The 15,404-nt window shown below is 39.9% G+C and overlaps 1 protein-coding gene across 1 annotated transcript in view; it reads left to right on the top strand.

Moving 5' to 3' along the window:
• The window catches only part of MAPK8IP2 (mitogen-activated protein kinase 8 interacting protein 2), a 76,887-nt gene that overhangs the window by 44,903 nt on the left and 16,580 nt on the right, over positions 1-15,404 (top strand). The window contains exons 4-7 of the mRNA XM_089655311.1: positions 7,517-7,589; positions 7,933-9,786; positions 11,624-11,699; positions 15,007-15,176. Coding sequence (XP_089511437.1) covers positions 7,517-7,589; positions 7,933-9,786; positions 11,624-11,699; positions 15,007-15,176 — 2,173 coding nt within the window. The remainder of the gene's footprint in view (positions 1-7,516; positions 7,590-7,932; positions 9,787-11,623; positions 11,700-15,006; positions 15,177-15,404) is intronic.

Here is a 15,404-nt window from a genome sequence, read left to right as displayed (position 1 = left end):
ATTATTATTTCTTATAAGTAATACATGTTATAAAACTCTACTGCTTGTATGCCTGCATCCATGCTTTTTGTTTTGTATAGGCCGCATTTGGTATGATGGGAGTCAAGTAGATAAATATGTTTTCTCACTTTAATAAAGAAACTCTTCCTCTATATGGTGACCATTGGTGAAGTTTTCTTCCCAAAAAACACCTTTCATCTCAATTATTGCTATACTAGCAGTTGCCATTTTTCAAACTCAGTTTTATTTAGCTCACTTTATGTTAACAGTGATCACCATGCCATTTTTTATTTGCAGTGAAATTCCTTTAAAACCTGCTCCTATAGAGCATTTAGTATGGGGCCAGTGGTCACTCACCTGGTGGGTTCTCCAAAGGACTGTAATGCACTCAGAGATGGAAATAGGAAGGTCCGCTGAAAACATTGCTATGGATGTCACTGGGAAAGGAACTAAGGAGAAATCTCCTAATGGGTACATATAAAAACAAACCTGGCAAAGGATCAAACACTTTCTTACTCTATTTAAAAATAAAGACAAAATGTTTTCACTGCAGTTCAAATTTTGTATCACAGAATGACCTGATAAAAGAGAGTTTCAGCTTGAAACTGTGACTTGTCTTAGCCGATCCTTTTATGGATGTATACATGTGAAAGCCTCAGTCAATGCTGATCCTTGGGCCATGCCCCCTGAAATGTTTCACACCACCTACTGGGGCCCATAGGGGCCCCCTGGAGCGGCACCACCAAGAACTTATGGCCTTATTGTGATAAAAGAGAATAGTGCTATTTAAAATATATAACCTTCCTTAAAGTTTGGTATAGTGTAGCAGAGATAATTTAACAGCAGCATATAAGACTGGGAGCAATAATGGCAGAAATATAATTATATTGACTTGTTTAAGACCTTGGTCATAAAGGACAACTCTGTAAAACTTCATTTAGGTAACTGGGGAATTGATTCCAACTGTTATTGTAACACGTTCATATTTTTCAATAAATAAATAAATCCCTTCTTGTCAAATAATGGAGTGGTAGCTAGTATGCTCCATGCATTACTCTTTCTATACCCGCTCTCGCAAGTGTAACCATTGAGTTCACTTTGACAGCAAAGTTTCTGGTCTGTGTTGCAGGAGCTCTGACTGCTGTGTGAATGACTTGTGTAATTGCTGCATTGCTCTGCATAAATACAGTGTAATAATATTGTTACAGAGTATTTTGTTGTAGCACTTAAAAGTAGGAATAGGCTGCTGGTTCAGGACAAAACTTCAGTTGCAGCAGGAAGTGAAACATCTTACAGCATTATTACTACCACTGATGAATGTGACAGCTTCCTGCTCAGGTCTCCTAGGTGTTAGGGAGTCGGCAGCATCCTAACATCCAGTAATTTGTCCCTGCCCAGCCCATTCAGCTTTCAGTTGTGGATTCCTACATACCCATTGCTACATTTCTTTGTACCTCTTACTGTGTTATTGAGTAAGTGATACATAGTTCCCCTACTCATTCACAAAAAAATGTAAATAGCCAATAAGACATTCACTTTTTCATAAGTAATTTTTAATAAATAAACACCCCTCAAAATATCCCACAATGTAAGTCCATTGTTATTCACGTTGCTCAGAAATACAGATCTGTGTCAATCACGATTAACAAAAAAGCCACTGATACTGGCACCATCTGCTTCTGGCGACTGTTCGCTGCAAATGACAGCTCTGGTTCCCTAAAGAAAATGGTAAGGTATCCCCATGGTGTCATTGACCAAGTATAGGGTATTTATTTTCAAAGGCCACTTCCAGATTTCACTAACTCCTCCCCGTCAACAGTCCCAACAACCCTCAGGCCAGGGTTCTAGGAAAAAAACTTTGTCCTCATCGACATGACAAGGTGCTTTCCTAGAAGGATGCCTCTGTCAAGGCATCCTCCCCATACTGAGGGCAATTGGCCCAGTATAGTTTAGGAAGGGAGGGGCACACATGTGTATACCCCCTTTACCCCTTTCTTAGCCAGCCAAGCTGCATGCTCAAGAAAAGGCCTGGTATGTATTCTTAGATAGTATTGTTAGATCACCTAGGATAAGTGCCTAGTATATATGAAGGGAATCCCTGGCCACTTTACAAGTTTTCCTTGTAAATGTCAATTTTATTGTGAAGGCAGGTAAAGACATTCCCCTGGCATGTTATTTAAAGGAATTTTTGCATATTTATGTTGTCCTTCAAGCATTCTTTAAAGTGCTGCTCCCTCCTCAAACTGAAACACTAGTTTGCTTTGGAACTTGTTCCCCAGCTCAGTTCCCAGTACCCTGTGCCAATTGTTTGATAATCCTTACTGTTTTTTAAATAATGACTTCAATGGGGTTCAAATTTTGCACCAAAATATTTACGTTTGTGAATGTACCCTGAATCCAAACCTTGGACATTCAAATCATCACTACTTTTAAGCAGAAAACAAAGGTTAGCCCTTGCATCTGCTTATAATGTCTTGTTTCACACTGTGTTTCTATGTGAAGGCGAGCATCCTGGCAGGGCTTTGATTTGCAGGGCTTTGCTTCCTTGAGTCAGAGCTTTTAGAAAAGGTAACAGTGAGCAACACAATACTGACATCACCGAATGTCACTCCAAATCCCCTGGAACTATAATTCAGAGTCAGCAATAGTTCTCACATTACAGATATTACAATAGTGATGGCACAGGATTGCCTAGGCACCCACAGACATACCAGGAATGCCCCTTAATTTTTCAGGACAGATTCCAGACAAAACATACATTTTTAGGGTACTGTTTGGGCACAATTAACACTTCTAACATAGCAAATCCTCACATTTTAAATACTAATTTAACCATTTATGTATTTTTCTTACTAATAACCATAATAGCCCAATATAACTAATTCATCCCCTTCTCTCCTTAGCTCATTTTTACATTTTATTTTATTTTTACCTTTATTTCTTTTCTTCCTTTACAAACAACTTGGCCATACTTTGCTTAAGATTTTCTGTATTTGTTTTGGTGCAACAAATATCTACATAAAATTGTAACATTTGATATAGGTATATTTAAGAATTTCAGGTATGGCAATTTGTATATTATTACACTGGTCCAGTTTGGAACAATGTAACTATGCATATACCATAGGAGCTGGAAATCACTGCAGTAGATACTGCTACTCCAGTGATCTCCACTAGCTTCCGGGTCCTTTGCCGAGTGGCTGCCCTGCTGAATTCTGAACACAGGGTTGACCATTGGGCAAGGACGCCATTCAGAGCATGCAAAACACTCTTTGATTGGACAAAGTGGAGAGCATGACATCACTTCCTCATCTCTCCACCTTGTTTAATCAGAGACTACTTTGCAAAGCAATATCTGAATGGCACCCATATCATGTGGCAAGATTCCAAACTGGACAGTGTAACTATGTAAAATATGCCATACCTGGAATTCTTCTTTAACATTAACCGTGGTCCAGCTATTTTTTTACTTTTTGGCTTTTGAATGTATATAGAAACCACCAAAAAAGCCGTGTTTATCCCTTACCCCAAAAAAAATTTGCAAATTTTAAGAGCATTACAGTGCTTTCGGCCATAGTTACAAAATTTTGCTACTCATGTTAGAGTTTCAGCAATAACCAACACACACTGTTTATTATTTAACTGATATGTTCGTCTGTCTCATATCTGACAAAAATTTCACTTAAAGGGATGAGACCAAAATAAATAATACATTCCTAAACAGCTGACCAGTAAAGCAATTTAGGCAAATTTTTAATATGGCCATTCTTTGTAGCATAATAGCAGTAGGACCATTCTGGACTTGTACGTTTTTAAAGTAGTCCATATAAATGAACAGTACATTAGTTCAATCTAATAGCAGTAGAAGGAATATCACAGATCATCCATCATTAAGATATTACTAATATGATTCTTTGCCAATATGAAAAATGACTCCTGATTACTAGTTTCCTAAAATAGTCATATGTGTTCAAGGAGTCTGAATAAACCATTATGTCATTTTTTTCCAAGAACTTGTCATTTCCTTGTTTCGCAGAAAGATTGTGTGACTGCCACACGTTAATGTCATCTATGCAGTGAAACAATGACATAATGGACCTACAGACACCAGATGATAAAGACAGATACAACTGCATATAATTAACAAATAGATAAAATTAGATACTTATTAATTAATTTAGGTAATATAAGCTTATGTACATTAAATGAGAAAGGGCATGAAAATATATAGCAGAATCCGTAGACACTGAAGTACCAATTGCAAAATATGTTCACAAAAGCTTAAAAAATACTTAGGCCAGAAACTGAAATTACATTTATAATGACTTTAAGACCAATAGCTATGAAAGCAGACGTATTCCCCTCACAATATTCCATGGAAAATAGGTAATCACACTCTGGGAGTATTCACTCTTTTTTCCTTTATGGAAGTAGAAATGTAATCACTACAAAGACTGAAAACACATATTTGTCAGTAAAAATTCTGATGAAATGTGATATAGAAAATTAGACTGCTTTATTAGCAAAAAATAAATAAATAACTTTGAACTGTATTTAAGAATATGAGTGAGATGTAAGAAATATAATTTCCGAGCATGCTGCTTCCCCTTTCAGTAGATATTTAGAAATTTTTCAATAAACTGATGGCTTTGTGCAAAGTTTGACATTCCTTTTTAGTTTTAAGATAGTCACATAGATTACATTTATCTGATACAGAAGCTCAACTACAAACCAATGATATTGTCTCATTATTACTGGGCATTTAGTAAGTCAAAAGACTGACGTGCAATCACACACCACTGCTACTCTGCATAGTCAGGCAAATGACACCCCTATTTCCTGATTCGGGCATTGCAGCCTCCTTGGTCAGTTCTATACCTCTAGCCTGCTGGCTGGAACAGAGCAAGACCATCCATAATGCAACCAAGGCAGAAGGCTTGGACCAAGCTACAACCTTCTTGCTTCTATAATAAATGAGGACACTAGCAATGGGGTGTTCAACTGCCTGCCACTTCTCAAAGGAGGATGAATGTGGTGTCTGATGGGATGAGGTGGCTTCTCTGGAATGAAGTGGGGTGCCAAAGCTGCTACCTTACCCATAGCCCTAATCTGCCCTAATCTGTCTCTGCACTGGGCAATAATTCAGTATCAACACTACTGATTAATTGTCAAATGAACAGGAAGCTAATAAAGGAAGTTGTAAAAATATATTTTTTTTTTAAAAAAAAGCTTCATTAAAACTTTTTTAAGGCATACAGGCTTTAGAAATACCCACAGTGCAATGTTAGGGTATAATGTAGTGGGAAATCAAATACCGCTCTCATCTTCACAAAGCTACGGCCAGCCATAAATTACTTTCAGTTATAGAAAACACACATCTGCATCCAACAGTCAAAGATAACAATGATAGCAGGGGCATGTTTGTAAGGCACACAATGGAATCAAATACTATAGTAATAACAAGCCTCTAGCAAACCTGCATATATAACATAGCTCAGAATCTTATTGATGACCATTTCTACTGGGGCTAAGCCTGGTACATTGAGCCAAATACCCCACACTCTTTCAAATTTAGAGGAGCAACCGTGGTGCTGGTAGATTACTTTTTCATATCTAAGGGTAGTACCCTTATGGTCAATCCATTCCTTAAGAGATGGAGGAGAGTTACTTTTCCAGTGGGAAAGTATAGTCTTACATGCTTGAAACAATGCCCTGGAAACCGCTTCTTTGATAAAGGCATCCAACACAATATCACCTAGGATCCCCAGCAAGCAACACCTGGGTCAGAGGGAATATCTGTCTAAGATACATTGTTAACTGTGGCTAGAATAGATGTACAGCACCTGTGCAATTTGGGACATCTCCACAGAATGCTTATTATAGATCTCTGATCCCTATTGTGTAAAAAGATAGTTTGAATTAATAATGCATATACAGTGAGGAACAGAACACCCTGTGATTTTGCAAGTTCTCCCACTTAGAAATCATGGAGGGGTCTGAAATTCACATTGTAGGTGCATTCCCACTCTGAGAGACAGAATTAAAAAAAAAATTCAGGAAATCACATTGTATGATTTTTAAAGAATTTATTTGTCTTGCACTGCTGAACATAAGTATTTGAACACCTGAGAAAATCAGTGTTAATATTTGGTACAGAAGCCTTTGTTTGCAATTACAGAGGTCAAACGTTTCCTGTAGTTCTTGACCAGGTTTGCACACACTGCAACAGGGATTTTGGCCCACTCCTCCACACAGATCTCCTCTAGATCTGTCAGGTTTCGGGGCTGTCGCTGAGCAACACGGAGTTTCAGCTCCCTCCAAAGATGTTTTATTGGATTTAGGTCTGGAGACTGGCTAGGCCACTCCAGAACCTTGATATGCTTCTTACGAAGCCACTCCTTGGTTATCCTGGCTGTGTGCTTTGGGTCGTTGTCATGTTGGAAGACCCAGCCACGATCCATCTTCAATGCTCTGACTGAGGGAAGGAGGTTGTTGCTCAAAATCTCACAATAAATGGCCCCATTCATCCTCTCCTTAATACAGTGCAGTCGTCCTATCCCCTTCACAGAAAAGCACCCCCAAAGCATAATACCACCCCCATGCTTCACAGTAGGGATGGTGTTCTTGGGATGCATTGGAAAACTTTGGACGGGCCTGGACATGTGATGACTTGAGCAGGGGAACCTTCCGTGCAATGCATGATTTGAAACCATGACAGCGTAGTGTTCTACCGACAGTGACCTTTGAAACTGTGGTCCCAGCTCTCTTCATGTCATTGACCAGCTCCTCCCTTGTAGTTCTGGGCTGATTCCTCACCTTTCTTATCATCAGTGATACCCCACGAGGTAAGATCTTGCATGGAGCCCCAGTCCGAGGGAGACTGACAGTTGTCTTAAGCCTCTTCCATTTTCCAACAATTGCTCCAACAGTTGATCTATTTTCACCAAGCTGCTTGGCAATTGCCCCGTAGCCCTTTCCAGCCTTGTGGAGGTCCACAATTTTGTCTCTGGTGTCTTTTGACAGCTCTTTGGTCTTGCCCATGGTAGTAGTTGGCGTCTGACTGACTGTGGGGTAGACAGGTGTCTTTAAAGAGCTCAGACAGGTGCTGCTAAGTTAGATTAACGAGTGGAGTAGAGGTGGACTTTTTATAGGTACAGTAACAGGTCTTCGAGAGCCAGAATTCTTGCTGTTTCTTAGGTGTTCAAATACTTATGTTGAACAGTGCAAGACAAATAAATTCTTTAAAAATCATACAATGTGATTTCCTGAATTTTTTTTTTAATTCTGTCTCTCAGAGTGGGAATGCATCTACAATGTGAATTTCAGACCCCTTCATGATTTCTAAGTGGGAGAACTTGCAAAATCGCAGGGCATTCAAATACTTCTGTTCCCCACTGTACAAAAACACATTTAGGAGCTATGTCTTAGTTTATAAGTTTGTATATATAAATATATGACTGTGGTAGGTACAGTATGTAGTGTATTGGTTTGAGATATTCTATTCTCTGAATCTCAGGACACACTTAACAACAACGGTGGATTCATTTCTCAGAGTGACAGCTGGGCAGATCCTGAGAGAAATGAGACCGGTGAGAGCGTTAGACTCTTTGCATGTGTATCTATTGCTACTTTCATGGTGTTCCTCATTTGTGTTGTTTTACTGCATCTTTATTGTAGCAGGGAATCTTTCCTCTATAATAAGAAAATCAGTCAGCTTCAGATGGATTTATCATATTCCCTTTTTCTGTGATGACACATCTCTTCCCTAATACTGTATCTTCTTTTGCTTGGACATATCTCTAGCTTTGTGAACAAAACTGCAGTCTGCATGCGTGTCATTTCCAAATATGCTTTCCCTATTTTTCATATCTCATTATATATTCTGTGTTTCTATTTAAAATGTTGTATTCATACATCTTCTTAAACCTACAGAATTGGTGTCCCATACCCAGGTTTCTCAATGTGATGTAGACTCTCACAAAGAAGCTGACAGTGACAACAATGAAACAGAGCTGGAAAGGGAAGAAGTCATTGATGTGTCTAGGTTAGCACCTGAAAGCAATCACCGTTCCAGCCATGTTGACTCATGGCATTCAGGTCCTGAGTTTAGGGTATCTACACTACCCCAAGAGAATGTGGAGGATCTGAGTCCTGATCCAAGAGAGAGCACAAGAGGTCATCCATCCAATTCTTCCAATGAAACTACATCTCCATCTTCAGATCCTGGTATTGAGGCAGATCTCACCAGTAGAAATCGATTTATGCCAGCTGGACACAGCATCCAGGATTTAAGCTCTCCTGGCTCAGATTCAGATATAGAAGGTGAAATAGAAGCAGCTTTTGCTTGTGAAGGTGGCAGGCTTGTGGGCAACATGATCTCATCAATATCAGAAACAGAGCTTGATTTGACTAGCGAGTCAAGCAGTGGTCGGTCCTCTCACCTCACCAACTCCATCGAAGAGGCTAGTTCCCCAACCTCTGATCCAGAACCGGATCCCGTGGGAGAGGGAGGACTTCAAGGTCTAAAAGACTCTATTTTACTTGATAAGGAAGATGAGAGAGGTCCTATAATGATGGAGCCTGAGGAGAAATACAATACATGGCATGTAAATGAACAAAGTTTAGGCAAGGTGGTAGCTGGTCAAAATAAAGAACGTAGTTTGGAAAGTATTCGAAGATCCTTTTACTTACCAGTTGGTCCCAAGTTAATGCCAGAGACAGATGTAAACAGTGAATATGACTCAGACTCAGAATCTGAAGCTGATCTGAGTGAAGATTCAGATTCTCCTTGGCTGCTTAGTAACCTAGTTAATAAGATGATTTCTGAAGGTTCATATCCTATAACCTGCCCAGATGATTGTCTTCAGAGGCAGACAAGCCCATCCTGTGACACTCTTTCTCCTGCCTCTGAATTAGATCCTGAGACTGTTGGGCAAGAGATAGATGCTGACCTTTCCACCCCAAATGATTCCCCAAAAGAAGTGGATGAAGACCAACAGAGCATAGAGCTTGTGGATATGGAGACTCTGCAACATTCTCTGAGCCATCATGATAGAGAAGAAAGTGGTCCTGGTTTGTATGTCCTACATGATTCATGTGACACAGTTACTCCAATCTTTGAAGGACTTCCCCGCCATCTGGAGGGATTATCTCATACAGCTAAATGTCGATCCCAATCTCCAGGACATCAAATTGAAAAGAAACCTTGGTCTAGGACAGAAGAAATTTTACAGGAGCAAAGGGATGGCTGGGATATTGACCGTGACTTAGATTCTGGAATTCTGGAAGATAATGATCTTTGTGATGATCTCTGTCAAGAACTGGACCAAAATCAGCCAACAATGGACATTTCGACAGCTAAAACTAACCGTGGCTTTAACCTAGAATATTCTGTTGAAGATGATGAAGACATTCCTTATTACAGAAGCCTGAAGGGATCTCCTTATCAGAATTGTGTGGAAGAAGAATCTTTTATGGAGAACCATACACCTGAAACACGACTTCTGGATGACTCTTTGGCTTATGACTCAATGAAATACACACTTGTGGTGGATGAGCACACTCAGCTGGAACTGGTTAGCCTTCAGAGATGTACTTCAATATTAAGTGATGGTAGTGACCTCCTGAGAGCTTGCGATAATTGTGATTTGGAGGAAGATGAATTTGGAGATGAAGCTGAAGTTCATGAACACGAATCTTCATCAGAAGACTCATCACCAGAGCCCAACATGCCTTTTTCCAAGAAGTTCCTCAATGTCTTTGTAAACAGCACATCACGGTCATCAAGTAAGTTTTTTTCACATAGAGAAAATACTGCTGCCTAACTAATCTGATTACTTGCTATACTTCACACCTTTTTCCTTTCATTTTTACTGCACAGTTATTCACAAGCCACTAGAACCAAGTTACTGGATCACAGCAGAAACAGCAATAGCATGGCTGTTGTGGTCCACAGGTCATTGTGGTGTTGTTATGTCTTGCAGATTCATTGAGCTATCTAATGAAACAAAATGTGACTTTGTTTAAAGTTAAGTGACCCATACTTGGAAATTCTAACTTTGGTTTTCTGTAGTCAAATCAGTCAAGACATACTTTCATATTGGATGTTATGGGTTTCTTCACTTATGCTACTTTATTAAAAGGACCTGAAGTACTGAAGAAATACCATGTATCTTTCACTTAAAGAGGTTTTGTATGTTATGGCCTGGCAATGTTAAAGCCAACTTTCTTCTATAGTAGTTTTTAACCAAGTATGGCAGATTTATAACCTCTGTTAGGTTGCAACAGTGTTCTCCAATGTACTACAAGGGTGTTTTAGTTGCTGTTCTTTTTCTCTGTAAAAGTGATTTCCCTTGACTTCTTGCTGTCTTGTTCCTGAAGAAATAAAAGCATATAAAAATAAAACCTGACAAAGGTTCCAAACCTTGCCAACACTATCCTAAACTAAAAAGGTTTGGCTTGAGTTAGCTTTGACCTCACCTTTTGTGCAAAATAAAGAAGATCTGTAATTTTATTTTTTTGTTACAGTTATTTCCCCTGTGGGACAAAGTACATGTAGTAATTTGTCACATGTTGCTAAGTGCTTTCTAACCATATTCATGAGTTCGGAGATCATGAGGTCTAACCTGTCCTCCTCCCTTCCATAATTCAACACCAAGAAGACAGCTGAATCATAAATGCAACTTGTCTTGGCTGTGAACACTTTCCACAGACCAGCAGTGGATGAAGGAATGCTGAGCCTGAAACATCTCCCCAGCCTCAAAGTCTCCCTCAAAGTTGTTGTCAAATTGGCCATGACAGGATGAGAGGGGGGAAGATCAGGCCTCATAACTACAGTTAGCAATTAGCAACATGGGACAAAGAACTACATGTACTTTGTCCTACAGGGGACAGAAGTGTAACAAAACATTATAAGAATAGGTCTTCTTTAAGCCATGTCAACCTATACTTGCCAAGTCCCACTGCTACGTCTCAAGAGTTAGGTTGTAGAAGATTTTAATGTTACAGCAATGTTCTGATTGCTATAAGATATTGAAGCCTATCACATGTAACTTAGGTCTTAAACAAGACACTTCTCTTGAACAAGACATTACCTTTTAGATAACTGTTAACACCAACTACATTATGTAACTACCCCTCTCTCCTGCTTAGCATAATTTGTTACTACTCAAATACACCTACTCCAATACCGGCCTTTATAATGTAGGCCGAAAACTGCTAAAGGATTATCATAAAGACATATGTCACATTCACTACAGGAGGGATGATAATGTGTGATTTCTAAAAGGGATTTGCCCACTTTCAGCATCGCTTGCTGCGACTGGACAGAACTGGGTTACATAGAGTTTTCTTGGAATTATTAACAAGTGCTTCCAACCGTTGCCTTTTAAGTAGAAAATAAAACAAGCATTATACTGCACATGTGCAGCACTGACTGGTCTTAGAGACATATGGATGGGCTTGAGGATAGGCAGATGTATTCCTGTCTTTCATTCCTCGTGAATCACATAATGTTGGGGTCAATGTGAAATTAGGCAAAGAAAATGCCTTTTAATTGGTCTGTGATCATGACCTTACAGCTTTCTGTTTCCTTAACCATGTTTTTTTTGGGTGTTTTCCATAGGCACTGAATCATTTGGACTATTTTCTTGTGTATTAAATGGAGAAGAGCGTGAACAGACACACCGAGCTGTTTTCCGGTGAGAAAGTCTTGCTTTTAGTGGAAGTGTGCATAGTTGTATAAAGAAACCAACTGCCTAATGCTTTATTTCAATTTTGCTCCTACTAACATTTCAATCAAACTATTTGGGCTTGAGTTTGTTGTATACTCGTCATACCCCCAAATCTTTCTAATTAAAAACACAGAGTCAGCACTGTGTGGTACCTAGAGGTAGTAACTCCTCTTCTGTGTGTCTAGAGAGCCCAGTGATTCTGACAGTACAATCCAACTGCAGTCAGGATACTTCTCTTTTCAGAGCTGTGCCTCATTGTCTCACAGTGCCTTAGCTGCATTAAATGATTTTTTCAGTGGTGCACTGTGGGCAGAGGAAAAACATAGAAACTGAATCTGAAATGAACGTCTCTTGTTTGGTCCCTTTTGCTCTGTTAAATCTACAATTAAAGTGTTTTTTTAACATCTGATAAAATAATACCTGTTGATCCTGCCAAAAATCTTGTCAACTGATAACTTCCTGTGCTTTTTGCCTTTGCTGCACTCCCATCAGCTACATTGTTCCCAGCTTTCTTTGAGATCTAAAAAGCTGCTCCATACATGCATACAGTGCAGTTTTGTAAGCATTGTCACCCTAGGAAAGGAAATGTGTTACTATTAGAATCAGTGGCGTCCCTAAGGTTGGTGTCACCCGATGCGGTAACACTTGGTGACACCCCCTCCGACGATCCCCGCAGTCCGATCCATTATCCTCCCCAATCTGCAGATCCGATCCATCCTGTGGGGATCGTCGGCTTGCAGCCTAACTGATCTCTCCACCAGCTCCACAAAAAGGTACGTTTTAAAGCAAGCCCCCCCCCCCCTCTGCCTTCTCTCTCTCTACCCTCTCCCCCCCTACCTACTACATAAAGCTGCAGTGCTGTCACCAGGGTCGGGGGATTACACACTTACCTGCTGCATACTCTGCCTGCCCCTACAGCACTCTGACTTCAACATCCATGGCAGGGATGTGGACCCACCCCTCTGCTGAAACTCTGAGGAGGAGAGGTGTCCGAAGTGCCTGCCTCACTGTCCGTCCCCTCAATGCCTGCTTATTTCAGAAGCGGCACATACAGGGACGGTGAGAGCCTCTCATGGGGCCCTGCAGTGACCCCGGGCCCTCAGGCAGTGCCCGATTGCTCAGTCCACCCCTGGTGGAGCAGGTCCGGTGTCACCGCGTGAAAAAGGTGTCACCCGGTGCGGCGCATGCCCCCCCGCACCTGCTTAGGGACGCCCCTGATTAGGATCACCAGGTGAATGTAAAGGAAAAAGGCTTGAAAAAGAAAACAAATACCGCCACCACAAGTAAAAGCTGGTAAGATGCAATATATTAGATTTTTGTTCTTTGGTTTAAATATGCTTTGAAAACATGTATAATGTGTGAGGTAATCTGTAAGCCCACATTTTAGTGACTAGATTTTTTTAAGTAATGGTAGTCTGGTACTGGAAGTTTCTCAGCACAAGGTTTCCAGTGCAATGAATACTGTAATGCTGAATATTTCACTGTCTGTGTCCCCTGCACTACATCGCCCTCTAAAATGTAACCATCCACTCCCTGAGCACTTGATACCTAACCCCTAATATGATGAGGCTTTAGTTTCCTAAAATGGAGCTAGTGTCCATGAACTTACCTTTCCTTCGATGGTGCAATGTCCAGTGCCGGCATCTTCTATACAGCTTCTTCAAGGTGCTGGGCTGTGGCCATCTCCATTGGCCGGCACGGGAGGAGTTTGTGTTCTGAACTATTCTAATGAAGTAGTGATCCATAGCTAGACTTTCTGTTGTTTTAGAACCTTATAGAGACTATGCTATGCAGCCACATTACTCTAATTGAACCACAGAGACATTGCTGTGAAGAGGTCATGTTTGTGCAGGTTTTATGATGTTTTGTATTATTTTGCATTGTATGCATGCTCTATTCTATCCTGAACCAGTGTTGTATTATTGCTTCTAACTTGCACCTCTTCTGTAAACTGCAAGTTAAAGTTATTTTCTATCTGATTATTCATCCAATTAATTATTCAGTTAAACTATTAACTTGTGTCCATGTACATATCAGGTGCATAGCCCATATGGTTCAGTGAACTCTACAAACATTGTCAGGACATCTCAGCTTCATTAAGCTTGAACTAGAATGGCTTGTAAATGAACTTTTTTATATTAATAATCTCAGTGATGGACAAAATAAATTCACTGATTGTCAAAATCTAAATACAAGAGGAACAATTTGTAAAAAGTGGCGAAAATATGTCTTTGTTGCCTGTCCAACCACTATTAGCTAATTCTTGTAATGAAGATTTGAGTGAAAGGTGGAATTTGATTTCATTTTGCCAACAATAGGAATGCCATACACCAAGATGCAAAATATTATTCTTCCTTTATTAAAATGTAAGTTCACCTTTTCAGAAAACAAACATCATACACCCTTACCTCATTGTCAGTGCCTATGCAGCCAGTGCAGCAGTGTGAGGATTTGAATTCCCTGCTCTTCTCCCTCTTCTTTCTACAGCGCTTCCAGGACAGATCAGAGAGATTCTGATTGGTCAGCGCTGGCACAGGGCATCACTCTAATCTGTCCCAGAAGCACTGCAGAGAGAAGATGGAGAAGAGCGGAGTTTGCTGCACCAGCTCTGTGGGAACTGACAGCTCATCACCAGGAAAGGTAAGTAAATCCGGGGACTAGGGTGGGAAGGGAGTGTGATGATTGTTCACCCTGTTAGGTTTTTCTCAAAAGGTGAACTAAACCCTTTAAAGTAACCAGAATCTCAGATGTGATTGTGGAGTATGGAGCTTGATCTTGCTTGGAGCAGCATGTGAAATATTTACCATTGGATGGCATTTGATTTGTTGCCTTGGGCAGCACTTACAATATATATTCTGTCTCCAAATTTCATAGTTCAGACCCAAAATCAAACATTTCACTTAGGTACTGGTATAGTAACTTTTATGTATTAGTTTTAGAGTATTCATTGTTTTAATTGATTAATTAATTAATTGTTTCACAAATGCTAATTATAAATGGTAAATATAAGTAAAAAAACAATGAATCGGTTGCAAATCCCTAAGAGCTTGTGTCAATGGCATCAGTTTGAGATGTTTTTGAGATTATTCAGAACTCATTTGAATTTATTTGACCTGCAGTTAGCCACCTATAATCTGAATTTGACCTCCCTCTAGTAGGTTTTGCATTCTCACAGACGTTTATGGAAATGCAAAGTCTGCTTGAAGTGAACAAAAGCCCACCTACACAGACCACATAGTTTTGACTTCTGCTGTTTTGTTACACTGCTATTCAGGTTTATTCCTCGTCATGAAGATGAGCTTGAACTGGATGTTGATGACCCATTATTGGTGGAATGTGAGGACGGTTCTTGGTGTCATGGCTATAACATGAGAACCGGGGAGAGAGGGATCTTTCCTTCATTTTATGCCCATGAGGTTGTCTGCCCTGTAAAAGAGAATGTTGGTAAGCAACATAGAGTTGTAGTCTTTTTTTTTATTTTAGCAAGTAAAAGAGATCTGTATAGTCTATACAATCTTATTGATGTGTGTTATTATTAAAAAAATGTTTGTGTCCATAATTTAGAATATATATGCAAGGGGCGCCACATTTTCCCATTACATATACAGGCTCTGTTTCCTGCTTGGTAGCACTACACACAATGCCTTTGTCTTACTGATCCTCTTTGTTCCT

Source organism: Staurois parvus, unplaced genomic scaffold (genome assembly GCF_062004578.1).
Source record: "Staurois parvus isolate SC_StPar_1 unplaced genomic scaffold, SC_StPar_1.0 ptg000832l, whole genome shotgun sequence".
Classification (NCBI taxonomy): domain Eukaryota; kingdom Metazoa; phylum Chordata; class Amphibia; order Anura; family Ranidae; genus Staurois; species Staurois parvus.
This window is presented reverse-complemented; position numbering and strand designations above follow the sequence as displayed.